At 59.6% G+C, this 13310-nt stretch overlaps 1 protein-coding gene and 2 pseudogenes across 2 annotated transcripts in view; all 3 read right to left on the minus strand.

The window, feature by feature from the left end:
• The window catches only part of LOC129469822 (importin subunit alpha-1-like), a 31264-nt pseudogene extending 29559 nt beyond the window's left edge, over positions 1 to 1705 (minus strand).
• Positions 1322 to 2294, minus strand: LOC129469830 (rho GTPase-activating protein 27-like; annotated as a pseudogene).
• A 5772-nt stretch (positions 2295 to 8066) lies between these two features.
• LOC129469831 (putative pleckstrin homology domain-containing family M member 1P) overlaps positions 8067 to 13310 on the minus strand; it is a 38533-nt gene continuing 33289 nt past the window's right edge. The window contains exons 4-7 of one of the 2 annotated variants that reach the window (XR_010117954.1): positions 10461 to 10524; positions 9775 to 9932; positions 9174 to 9321; positions 8067 to 8564 (exon numbers count right to left, since the gene is read on the minus strand). Coding sequence is in view for 1 of the 2 variants with exons in the window: in XM_055256962.2 (XP_055112937.1) it covers positions 8486 to 8564; positions 9775 to 9932; positions 10461 to 10524 (301 nt within the window). In the remaining variant the exon portion in view is untranslated. The remainder of the gene's footprint in view (positions 8565 to 9173; positions 9322 to 9774; positions 9933 to 10460; positions 10525 to 13310) is intronic. The other variant, XM_055256962.2, reaches the window with a different exon arrangement.

Genomic DNA, 13310 nt, shown 5'->3' on the forward strand with positions numbered 1-13310 from the left:
CTCCCACCGTCACCAGGACAGAGAATGTGGAGAGGCCGCGAAGTGCGCCACCGGGAGCCTGCGCAGGAAACAGAGGGGCGCCGGGGGGTGGGGGAGGGAAGAGCGCTGGCATCCAGCCACCCATCCCAGAGAAGCTGTCTGGCCCGCTGGCAGGGGTGCGAAACAGGAACCAGCCACGGTCTCCAGCCCCGCCCGCCGGGTGACGTTTTCCACCCTGGCCACAAGGCGGCGGGCTGCCGCTGCAGGAGCAGGAGTGAAGGTGGCGCAGACCCAGGGAAGCCAAACGAGGATGACCCAGTCTGGGTGGACCCCCTGCTGCTGCCAAGCGCTTCGAAGCCTTACTTCGTTTAAGGCTCACAACCCTAATCCTTAGGTATTGTGCTTACACCAGAGGACACTGGGCCTGGGGGAGCGTCCTCGCGTGTAAGTTAAGTGGCTGTCAGCAGCTGGCAGGTGACCCAGCAAAGTCCAGTTCCCCTTTCCCTAGTCTCAAAACCTGAGCTCTGCATTGTAACGAGACGGGCGGAGGGAACACCCAGCAGCGGGCCTGCGGAGGTGTGTCTCCTTCGTCTGGGCATTCCGGACTCAGTCCTGGCACATGGTGGGCATCAATGTTCATGGTAATGACATCAGGCACAGCGAAAGAAATCAGAGGCTCCCAAGGTTCAGAGGTCATCTGTCCATCCCCTCCCTTTGTGCTAACGAACAAACCGAGACCCTGAGAGAGGAAGAGAACTGCCTCAAGATCATCACACGGCCGGTGGCAGATGGCAGAACGGTTCTAAGCATCCTTTTTTCCCCCTCGAGCTGCCCCTCCCTGAAAAGTTCCTAACGTTCAAAATGTCAGAGTCGCCCAGAGTGTTCTGAGGATGCAAGAGTGTTTGTAAAACGTGCTCTATTTTCGATTTCCCAGATTAACACAACTGGATTCTGAAGAGGGGAAAAAACAACCTCACTTAACACGTCTTTCCGAAACAAACCCATCAGGAGTTCTTTAAAAAAAAAAAAAAAGGAACTGAAATGCTAGAAGCACCCTCAAAGGGAAGCAGACGCCTGACTTTCACATCCACCCTCTCATCTGACCCCAGGCTCCTTGAGCTGGCGGCAGGCCCGCAATCTCCCGTTCCGTGCCCAGATGCACTTCGGAATATAGAACAGCTGGGACTTGGAAAGATAATATGTGGCACCCACCTGCTGTAGGTTACATAACCTCCCAGCAGGGCTTGGGGCAGCAGCCGGGCATCAAGCTCATTTGCATTTCTGAAGCAAAACATGAATATTCACACAAGTGCGATAAATAAAGACCATCAACAACCTCACATCAGTTCAAGCGCAATTTTGCCACCAATTTGATTACGAAAAACCTTTCGGGCTTCCAGGGAGCTTTGGAGCCTGGGAATTGCAGATGAGGGATGGGGGCCTGCACTGTTTCGCGGTTGGGGAGAGGGAGCTCATCCGAAGTCTTCCGACAGAGGTGGGCGTCGTGCCCGACGCTGAGCCGAGCGGGTCTCCTCCGCCCAGGCTCCCCGCGGGCGCGGTCCTCAACGAGCCTCCCTTGCTCCGCGCCCGGGGTCGTACCTTCTTCACGATCTCCTGCCGCGGCGGGCCGTGCACCTACTGGATGGCCTCTTAGACGTTCTCTGAGTCGCTGTGCACCACGGGCAGCAGGCACACCCAGGAGCCCGCTACGCTGCAGGCCTTGAAGCTGCCGCTGCTTCCGAGGTAGCCGGCGGGAGGCGAGACGGCGGCGCGCGTCAGGTTGTCCAGGGACCGCGCGGGCCGCACGCGCGCCGTGGGCCGCAGGCACAGGCAGGCGGGCAGGCCGGGCGCCAGGCTGCCGCGCTGGCTTGCGGTGCCGCGCCTCGGGGCTCCGCGGGGGGGCCGTTGGGGCCCGCTGCCGCCGCCGCGCTCACGAACCGGTAGTCGTAGGCGAGCGGCTCAGGGGCTGCGGGTCCCGAGGGGGGGGACCTGGCGGCGCGTCAGTGGCAGGGTTGCCCAGTGCAGGCAGCTCGCGCACGTACTGCGCGGGCAGGTAGAAGGGGCGGCCGCCGGGCTTGCGCCGCACGTGTCACCAGTGCTCAGTGCTCGGTGCTGCGTCGCAGCGGCCCGTAGCGCTCATTGGGCCGGATGGCCACGCGGCGCCCGTCCTTGCCGGTGTACTGGAAGGGGTGCTCCGCCAGTACGTACACGTCCTCCTCCACATCCGCCGCCGTCGCAGCCGCAGCGTTTTCCTGCAGGCAGCAAGGAGTAGGGCCGCGGAAGTCAAGACCACCGAGCCTGGAATAGCCCCGCATTCGAGGACAGGCTTGGGTTCGAGTCCCGATGCTGCACTTGCCGTTCGCCTTCGGTCCTCAGTTTTCCCATTTCTAAAATGGGGACTTGCATAAAATCACATCTAAGGCTTCCATTCTTACACTCAGTGCTGGAATTAGGACAACCCTTTCATTCCGTGGGGTTGATTATAAGATTTGAGCCTCGCTTCAGTCCTGCGGTGGGGAGATTGTGGGTAGTCTTGGTCCAAATCGACTGCGAGGGAAACCTTGGCTTTAAAACGAGGGGGGATTACCTGCTCTAAGGTCGACACCACGCTTGCTTGATAGTTGACCGAGCCTTAGTTTTCCCGTCAGTCAAGTGGGGAGAGCAGCCCATTTCCTGCCGCTCCCCGGGCCCTGTCCCGCCTGGACGCCTCCCGCCCGCAGAGAATCCGCAGAGGGTCCCGTAGCACCGCCTCCCTCCAGAAGCCTGCGGCCCGGCCCCGGGGTCAGGGTTGGGATGCGGGCTCTGCAGACGCCCCGGCGAACAGCTCTACCTGGAGGCTGTCCCTGCCCCGCTTAGTCCAAGGGCCTTGGTGTGGGGGCCTCCGCTGTCAAGGCGGGGGAACCGGTTCTCTCGGTTTCTCTCTCCTTCCCCAGAGGCTTCAACGCAGACGTGAGCCCGAGCCGGGCCCGCCTCCGCCCCCTGCTCTCCGGCTCTCACGCCGCCCCCTGAGAAAGGCTGCCCACCTGCCCTGTGACCCCTACAGTGTCCCTACGAGAGTGGCCCCTGGAGAATGCACTCTGAGCCAGTGACTATCCGTGCGGAGTCCCAGAGCAGGAGCCCCCAAAGCTCTCCGAAGTGGTCACAAGCCCCGCTCCCGCCCCGGCTCGGTGTGTCAGGGATGGGGGAGAGCCTAACTAAATCTGCCGGCGCCCCTCCACCAAAGCCCTGAGTCGGTGGTCTTCCCCGGAAGTGCATGGCCCCTCCAAGCTCCTACACTGATCACATCTCCTCCTGCCTCCTAAGGTGACCCGGGCCAAGGGCCAGGAGACCGCCGCTTGCCGAGGCTGAGGGACCGAAGGAGCAGGGTCCAACCGGGACTCCCGTAGGGCTCCTTCGCCACTTTGTCAAGCGTTCCTCGACAAGGAAAGGGTGTACACTGAGTCACTAAGCACACTGGGCCCCGGCGGCGGGGTCATCGAGCTGCCCAGAGCCAACAAACCCCAAGGTGGACACTGCCCCGGCGCCCCTTCCCCCGGACCCCGCAGCGCACTCACGTCGGCTGGGCGGGCCTCAGGGAGCCCAAGGGCCGGGTGGGCGGAGCCGGCAGGTTAGTCCCCTACCATCGCCCTGGGCGGGGCTTCCGGGGGGGGCCGGAGAGGTTGCGCGGCATCGGAGCTGGCAACGGCAGGGACAGGGACGCTCAGGAGTGCCGTCACCCATACCCAAAGCAGCTGTGTCTGGGCGGGGCGAGGAGGAGCCTGAATGCCTCTGCTGGGGACCTTGGGGGGCATTGGGACGAGGCCCGGAGCAGAAGGCCGGGGCCGGAGCCAGGAAGGCTGCGTCTGAAGGGGCGCTGGCTGGTCGCTAGCCGAGCCCAAGGAGGGTGGGCCCTCCCCTGCCCCGCCTTCCGCCCTCCCTTCTTCCCCGGGGATTTGCTGTCCCGGAGTCCCTGCGTCCCTCCCGCCCGTGGCTCTGGGAATGCCGGGCTGGGGCTGGTTGTTTAGTGCGGGCATTCCCGTTCGCTGGGAGGTCATTTGCACCCTGAATCACCCACTGCGAGCCCTTCCAAACGGATTGCAGACCTGCCCGCTCCGGGCCCACCTCCCCCACCAGGGCCTTTCCCGGCGCAACCCGGCCGGGCCTGGAAAAACTCCGAGCGGGATTCCCAGCGCAGGGACGCCCACCGGAGCGCAGTGTCTCGGGCTGGATAAGGAGGGGACCCGGCCACAGCTCCTTCGCCAACCTGTGGGAACACAGAGAAGGGGAGGGATTGGTGGGGGCCGAGGGGATCCCTGGAGCGCGAAAGCGCACCCGTCGCCAGGAGGTCCCCTGCGTCCACCGCCCAGGCGACGCAAGCTACAGCGGCGTCAACGCCTGGGTCGGCGCTAGGGGCCTGGGCCTGCTCCCCTCCCGCCTCCAGATGAACGGCAGCCCTTCGCCTACCTTCTTCTCCCCGTGGGATGCGGCCTGCGCAGCAACCGCCCCAGCACGGAGACAAGGGGAGAAGGCGCGCGGAGCTCCCAGGTGCGGACCCGCCACCTGCCGCACCCTTCCCTCCCCCACCCTGCCTTTCCCCACCCCCACCCCACCTCCCACCTCAACCCCCGCTCGGCGGCCCACCGCCTGCCCGGGCACCTCGGGGCGTCCGCTCGCCGACCTCGTCTCCACTTGTCCCGGCAGGCGCGCGTGGGATCGGCGTCCCGCGCTCTCTCCTCGACCGCGCGGCTCCGGCGCTGCCAGGTTTCCTGTATAACAGTATAACCAGGGAGGCACCGGCGGAGAGCGCCCCGCAGAACTTCCTCCCGGACTGGGGCTGGGCTGCCGTTGCGAGAGACAATCCCTGGCGTCCTGGCTTCCTGTCGCCTCTGGGCCAGGCCCGCGCCTGAAGCGGGAAGATGCCACCCCCTCCCCTGCACTTCCCGGGATCCTGGGCCACACCCGGGATCCTGGCTGTCTCCACGGAGGAAGAGGCCGCGGGGCTGAGATGGTGGGACTGGCGATGGCGGGAGCCTCCCCGGAAGCTTCTCCTGGCCAGATTGCCCTCCCACCATCCCCCACTCCCACTTGATCCTTGCGAGGAAAGAGGGCTACCCTCCAATCCGTCCACAGGGTAAGCTCAGAACAACCTCCTAGAGGCCAGGAGTCCAGCCCCAGGGCCCTCCGCCTTGGGGGTCTTCTGTTTGGGAATTAGCTGCCTCTCTGGACAAGCTGCCTTGCCCTGATCTGACCCTGCACTCACTCCAGACATCACAAGCCACAGCCCCAGCAGACCCCCTGCCCTCAGGGGCCCCAAGGAACAGTTGTGCCTGTGGACCTGGCTGTGTGTGCCAAGAGCTGGCTGATTCAGGCCAGTGTTCTGGGAGGAAGAGAAGCCTGAACCCCAGGCCATGGCCCCTCTTGACTCCACCTCCTGGGGGCCCAGGGTTGGGTGGGAAGCTGAATCTGGCCACACTCGTTCTGGAACTCCCTTACCTCTGTATCTTTGCCCCTGCTAGACGTTGCCCACCCATGAGTCCACACTTCCTCTGAGAATCTCAGTGTGTCTGAGGCTTGGTGGCACCTTGGGACCCTCCAGGGTGGGCACACAGCAGAACTCAGCATTGGTCTTTGGTGCCCAACATGCTTAGAAAATAGAGACAGAAGGAATCTTCTCTCCCTCCCTACCTTGTAGGGTCTCTCCCCACCTGCAGCACAGCCAGGCAGCAGCTGGCAGTGGTGATGGTCTTTGCATGGGGTCAGGCAGGTATGATGCCCCACTCTGCTGCTTGGCAGCTGGTAGGCCTTGGGAGTTCTGCCTTATCTCTGCAGCTCAGATTTCTTTCCTATCAATAGTAACACCCACTTCACTGGATTATTGGGAAGATTAAATGAAGTCCACTAAGCAGTGCTTACCACATGCCCAGCGCACACCATATATCAGCTATTTTTTTTTTTTTTTTGAGATGGAGTCTGGCTCTGTCGCCCAGGCTGGAGTGCAGTGGCACAATCTCGGCTCACTGCAACCTCTGTCTCTGGGTTTAAGTGATTCTCCTGCCTCAGCTTCCTGAGTAGCTGTGATTACAGGCACCCACCATCATGCCCAGTTAATTTTTGTATTTCTGTAGAGACAGGGTTTCTCTATGTTGGCCAGGCTGGTCTTGAACTCCTGACCTCAAATGATCTGACTGCCTCGGCCTCCCAAAATGCTGGGATTACAGGTGTGAGCCACCGTGCCTACCTATATCAGCTATTATGACACTTTTATTAGGTGATGAGCTCTTGGGGGTTGGACTGGAATCTCCAAACCACCCGTCCTCCTTCAGGCAGAAGAGAAGGGGAAGTCCCAGCTACTCGGGAGGCTGAGGCAAGAGAATTGGTTGAACCTGGGAGGCGGAGGTTGCAGTGAGTTGAGATCATGCCACTGCACTCCAGACTGGGCAACAGAGTGACTCTGTCTCAAAAACAAACAAACAAAAAAAAAAACATGGGGGAGAAGGGGAAACAAGTGCCCTAAGAGGCGCTTTGCTGAGGATGGAGAGGGGCTGAGCCCACTGGCAGAGCAGAACCAGGTCACATGCTGTGGCCCTCCACTGGGCCTCCCTCCCCCAGTTTCTCTTCTCTTCTCTGGGCCTACCATCTACTGTCCTTGGGGGAAGCTGCGGCACCTAGATGGGCAGAGGGTGACAACTTGTCATCTGAAAGGGGCCTTCAAGGACAGAAAATCGCAGATCTGAATGTTGTCTGTTTCCATCCCATTTTACCACAATCTGATTTCCCTGAGAATTAGTTTGTTTCCAAGGGCGCCTTCAGGAAGAATCCTCACAGGCCCAAGCCCTCCCCAGGCCAGACTCCTGCCCAGTCAGGGATGGGGCAATGAGGGCTCTGACCAGGCCAGGCTTGTCGTGGAGTGTTAATGTGGGCCATGGCGGGTGCATAACCCAGCTCCCGGCTTAGGAGGTGTTGGCGTCTGGGCACAGGTGTGCGCCATGACCGGGAGAAGCTGTGCGCAGCCTCCACCTGCCTGCCACCGTCGCCTCTGTTCTGCTGCACAGGCATCCAGCTCTAAAGCTGGGTGGGTGACTCAGCAGCCGATCACCCCCAGGGAGGGGTGGGGGTGGGCTCATCTCTGACAGTGACATGCGGCTCTCCACCTGAGGCCTCAGACTCCAAGCTGAGCGCCGGTAAGACAGCTAGGACTGAGGGCCCGCTGGGTCCAGAAGAGGTGGGAGAAGGCGACAGAGAGACCAGCAAACCCACATTTCCCTGAAGCCTGGAGGGTCTGAACTTCACTTCGAAAGGCTCCTACCCCAGCCCCAAGGCCCCTTCAAAGGCGGTCCTGCTCCGAGGAAGTTCTTCAGTCTCCAGTGTCCTGGCTGGGCAAGTTCAGTGATGCTGAATGGCTTTGTGAGGCGGCGGCTGCATCCACAGGGCAGTTCCCCCACACGCCCTGCACAGCGTAGGGCGAAGGACCAGGTCACTTCTCCACAGTGCAGGGTGCGGCTGCCTGCCCTCTCTGGGGTCCTGCCTATCTGTGCCCTGGCAGGGGTCAGTCAGGCAGAGAGTGTGACCCCGGGCACCCACCAAGGTGGGCCTGGGGCATCTGCAGCAGCGCCCCTGTCTGTAGAGGGGTGAGGAGGGCACGAGGATCGGGGGTGGGCAAGACGGCGACCCTCCCTAAACTGAGCAGGGCTCAAAGTGCTGACAGTGCTGGTTTCTAGTCATTTCTCCTTCTCCTAATGGGGCCGAGGCCCCAGGCTAGAGAAGAGCTAGGGGCTCTGACGCTGAGAAAGCGGTGGGCTCAGCAGGTGAGACGCACTGGGGTGGGGAGTAAAGAGGAGACAGAGAGGAAGTGGGGTCACCAGGACTGGCCCTGCCCGGCCGAGGGGCGGTTTGGCACTGGCAGTGAGGGCTAGGAAAGGCACCGGGTGGGCCCACAGGCCCTGTCCCAGCAGTGGCCTGCCCGCCAGCCACCCGCTGCCTCTAGGCCAGGCCTGAGTGGCTCCTGTGCATCCGCCGGGGGTGAGAATGTCTGGATTTCATGGGTGACTCACGTAGGGTCAAGAATAAAAAAATACTTTCTGTTGAAATATGAATGGGAAAAACCCACCTTAAAAAACTAGACCTTTTAATCAGGAATGTGGAATTGAAAATGCTCCCCAAGTCCCCTTTCCACAGTGTTTGGGCAGCCCTCACGGAGGCGCCGGGACGCTGGTGAGCCAGGGCCTGGTGAGTAAAGGCCCTGTCTGCCCCGAGACAGGGAGCATCTGGTGGTGGCCACGCCTCCTGCAGCAGAGGGTTGGGGGAGGGCCAGGGGACATCACGGGGACTTCCTGGGCTTTCTCTGGGAGGCCAGTGCTCTGGTCACATCTGAGGGTCTTCCTGACAAAGGGACACAGCTGTGACACGGTGAGTATCCTGGGCTGATAGCAAACCCAGCTGGGATGGCTGAGCCACACTCACCCCCGGCCTTCAGAGCAGGGTCAGCAGAGGGGCACCAGGCGAAAACGTTCTGTTCCTGGTACTTGCGTCAGCGAGCACAGTGGGGGCAGCCCTTCTTCACCACAGCCTGGCAGCTCTGGTGGAAGACGGCCTTGTACTCGGCACACCTGGGGAGAGAGCAGCACACCTGCTGGTGCCGGCTGGGCTGGAGGTCGACCTGTGGCCACACTGGCCAGCGCTTTTGACCAGAACCCATGATACGGCTGCGACATACTGTGTAACCCACGCACGCACGCCGTGCCTCTCCATCCCGGAACAGGAGATTCTTGAAACAGTGCTTACCCATACTTCACACAATGCACCCTGATATTCTCTGTCCTATTGCATTTTTTATAAATGCTGCTTGAGATTCATTAAAGATTTCTTACCTATATTTTAAAAAACATTTACTTATTTATTTATTTATTTATTTATTTATTTTTGAGACAGAGCCTTGCTCTGTTGCCCAGGCTGGTGTGAGGCTCACTGCAACCTCTGCCTCCCAGATTCAAGTGATTCTCCTGCCTCAGCCTCCCAAGTAGCTGGGATAACAGGTGCCCACCACCACACCTGGCTTATTTTTGTGTTTTTAGTGGAGACGGGGTTTCATCATGTTGGCCAGGCTGGTCTCAAACTCCTGACCTCAAGTGATCCACCCGCCTTGGCCTCCCAGAGTGTTGGGATTATAGGCATGAGCCACTGCACCTGGCCAAGACTGTGTAATTTTAAAAACTCACCCCCAGGCCCATTCAGGGCTGAATCCCGGCCAGTGGACACTGACAGAAAAAGAACTAATGTTCCCAGTTCAGTTTTCCACGCCCACATGGGTTGCAGGAAGGTCTGGATGAATTTTTCCATTGAGAGGTTGCTGATAATGAGCAATAACTGGGAACAAGAGGGATCATTTCAGCAACAGAGGCAGTAGCAGTGGCAGTGGCAGCTACCACCCACCAGGTGCCCACTTTGTGCCTGGTCTCATGCCAACAGTGCAGGGCAGTAACTCATGCAACCCTCCTCAACCCATGCATACACTGAGGCTCCAGGAGGCTCCACTCAGACAGCCGGCAGCCACCTCTTCTTTAGGAAGACAGATGGTTCCGTAGAGGCAGAGGAGTCCTGGGAGAACTTGTCTTGTCCCCTGAGCTGGTCCAGAGCTGGCCATGACTGCCCAGGGCATGGGCTGCCCCAACAACTGCACCGCCCCTTGGCACGGCACAAAGCGGATGTTCAATATGTTCCCGCCCATAGAGCGAGGCCTGCTGCCCTGCGTGCTTGCGCCAGGCTGTGGGTGTGGGGAAGGGTGGGGCTGGGAGGCAGCTGGCTGAGTGTCCCGCATACCTGACTGTGGTGTCAAACTCAAAGGGGAAGATGATGTCATGGTGCTGGCAGATCTGGCAGATGAAGCTGCGCTGGGTGCACAGGTCGCAGTGGTAGATGTGCTGGGAGGCAAATTCGATCAGGGCCTTGAGGAATCCTTCAGACACCCCATCTGTGATCTGCGGAGGGCAAGTAGGAATCCTTCATACACCCCGTCTGCGATCTGCGGAGGGCTGGTAAACTGAGGCCCCAGGCCTTTCAAGCAGCTGCACTGAGGCACCATGGCACCCTGCCAGGAGAACTTCTACCCGCAGTTTCCATGTGGGCAAGAAAAGAAAACCGCCCTGAATCAGGCTGAGCAATGCCAGCGTCCAGCCCGTGGGCACTGAGGTCACTGGGGGCTAATGGGATTTATAGATGAGATCCAAATCCTCTGTACCCTCCCCTTGGGGAAAGGAGTATTCCAAGCTCTCTTCCCTGTGATCCTGGGGTTGCTGGAGTGCTTGTTTATTCCAGGGGTGCTGGGGGTATCCGTCCCTGCCCAGGAAGCTGGGGCAGCAGGGCAACCCACCCTGAGCTGCAGAAAAGCTACAGCCTGCTGTCTTCTTTAGTAAACTACAGACACCCCCTCTTCCATCTTCCTTGCTGACTTCTCTGGGGATGAAGTCTCTCTAGAGGTCTGGGCGGGGGAAGCATGACACTCTCACCTGCTGGAGGTCAGCAACACTGAACCTATGCGGAGACTCCAAGAGATAATTCCTGTGGTTGAGCCTTCAAACAAAACACAAGCGATTCTTTAGAAAGGTTTCCAGGACCCAGGCCTGCCTGTGTTTGTTTATACTCCCCTGGCGCTGCTCATCAGGCAGACACCTCCCGCCTGGGCGGGGCAGGGGCTAGGAGTGTAATTGGGCCTGCCTGGGCTTGGGACCTGGTCTTCAAGGTAACTAACTAGCTGGTGGGACCTTGGGCACATTACTTAACCTCTCTGAGCCTTGGGTTCCCCTCTCTGGGAAATGGAGTTGTCTGGATTGAGTAACTTATTGAAAGCATTTGGCTTGGTGCAGAGCTCACAGTAAACATGTAATTAATTAATCATGCGGAGGAGGATGGGTGCTGACACCTGGGACCAGGAACTGGGCTAAGAGCTTCATACGCACTCATTCATTTGATCCTCACAATAATCCTGTGAGGCTGGTACTATCACAACCCGAAGTTTGAGAAGAAGAAACAGAGAGGTTAAATCACTTGCCTGAGGTCACACAGCTAGTGGGTGGGAGAGCTGGAGTTTGAACACAGGGGCCTGGCTCCAGAGCCTGCACCCCTGTCCACCTGGTGAATGCCTAGAGATGCAGGCTGTTGTCATTATTGCCACCATTACATATCAGGGACAGTGCTGGGGACAGCAATGCACAGGATATGGCCTCTGCTCTCCTGTGGCCCCTCTTTTGGCCGAGGGACAGACATTCAAGTGTCTGGTTTCAGTGCTACATCAGAGCAACTGAGACGTGTCCTAAGTACAGCAGATCCCATTTCAGAGGTGGCGGGGGGAGCAGAGGACAAGGGCCCAGCCACCAACGCAGCTCTAGTTTCCACCACACCAACGGGAGGGATCCAGCGGGCCTCATCCTGAGAGATGGAGAGGAAACACCTGCAGAAAGTCCCCTGGTACAAAACCTGCCTGGCCTGGCTGTGTGTGTTTACATGGGTACTGATGGTGGGAGGTTATTCCAAGTCAGAGCATGCTTGGGAACCTGCCCCAGGATGCCCCAGACATCTGGGGACAGGACGGTGCCAGCCCTGGGTCTGGGCCTCCTGGGTGCAAGCTGTGGAGCATCTGGAATGGGGACTTGGCCTTGTCCCAGCTAGTGGCCTCAGCTGTGGTCCAGGGGAGCCCAATCCGGGGTGGAGAGGGTGAGTCTCACCAAGCAGCCATATAGGCCAAGATGCCAACTGGCCCCTCAGTTTACCATGCTGGTGTCCCCAGTGAACTTCCTGCACTCTAGGAAGGGAAGCTGCCATTTGTCACCAAGAAAACACGGGACACAGTGGGCTGGGGGGGACACAGGTTGGCCCTGAGCTGGCAGGAGGGTGGGCTGATCTGGATGGAGAATTAGCTTTGCCATCTGTCCTCTGACCACAGTCGTGGAAGCCCTGGGAGCCCCTGTGCCCTGGGCCTGTCACCCTCTCAGCAAGGGCTTGCGACAGGCTCCTCCACAGCACTCAGTCAAGGCCAGAGGGGAGAGGGCGCTGACCCAGAGATGAGAGGCCACTTCCCCTCCTGGCCTCCAGGAGAGAAACTCTCATGCACCGGGGCACGGCCAGCCCTACTTGGGGCCTCAGTTTCTCCGCCCACACAATGAGAAGAACCTCTTTGTCCTCTGGTGTGAGGCTGGCTACCTGGGAAAGAGACCAGAGGAATCTGGAGGGCTCTCTGGGAGAGAGGAAGATGAGGGGAGAGGTCAAATCTTAGCTCCTGGAACCGATGAAGTGATGGGGAAGGAAAGGGCCAGGCAAGGGCTGGAAGATCGGGGGGACATGGGTGGGGGACCTGGGTGCCACCTGTCTCCTGAGCCCTGGCTCCTCCTCTGCCCACCCCTCCCTGGTTGTTGCGAGGGACACCAAGGTCTGGTGGGTGGACAGGGTGTGGGGCATTTCTGTGATGGCTTCCTCTCAAGGGCTGGAGAGGACACTCTCAGGGGCCTCTCTGGCCCTTGGAGACATGCCCCAGGTCTGCCGGAGAGAACCCGGCCAGGCAGCTGCCACTAGTGCAGGACAGCTCCTCCCTGACTTCCTGTCCCACATCCAAGCCCTGCCCATGCCTCAGCCCTCCCTTTCTCTCAGCCTCCCCTCTGGCTGACTCGGTCCAGGCCCAGCTCCCTGGGTTAATTACTAACACCAGCCGCCACCCAGGGCTCTCCCCTTCACCAACTGCACTCCACTGGGGCCAGAATGGTCTTTTCGTTTGTCTGTTTTTGTTTTTGAGACAGAGTGAGACTCGGTCTCCCAGCCTGGAGTGCAGTGGTGTGATCTTGGCTCACTGCAACATCTGCCTCCCGGGTTCAAGCGATTCTCCTACCTCAGCCTCCCAAGTAGCTGGCATTACAGGCGCCCGCCACCACGCCCTGCTAATTTTTGTATTTTTAGTAGAGACGGGGTTTCACCATGTTGGCCAGGCTGGTCTCACACTCCTGACCTCAGGTGATCTGCCCACCTTGGCCTCTCAAAGTGCTGGGATTACAGGCGTGAGCCACCGTGCCTGGTCTTTTCAGAGTGGTCTTTTCTAAGCTGCTGATCAGCAGTGACAGCCCCGTGCTCAGAACCCTTCACTGGTTCCCTACAGGTGGCAGATCAAATCCAAAGGCCTCGAGGGCCCTCTGAGTTCTGTGCCCTGCACCCGAAGCCCAGCTGCCCAGAGCCCCTTAGGGCCTCCGTGAGCTGTGCTCCTGCCCCCCTGCTGCTACTGGTCCTTTAGCCAGGAAAGCCAGGCTCTCCCCTGCCCTTTCTGCTCTTTCTTCATTTTTCTAAGCCCCAGTTCAATAGATACACGATGTCACTGG

This window comes from Symphalangus syndactylus, chromosome 20, assembly GCF_028878055.3.
Source record: "Symphalangus syndactylus isolate Jambi chromosome 20, NHGRI_mSymSyn1-v2.1_pri, whole genome shotgun sequence".
Lineage (NCBI taxonomy): Eukaryota > Metazoa > Chordata > Mammalia > Primates > Hylobatidae > Symphalangus > Symphalangus syndactylus.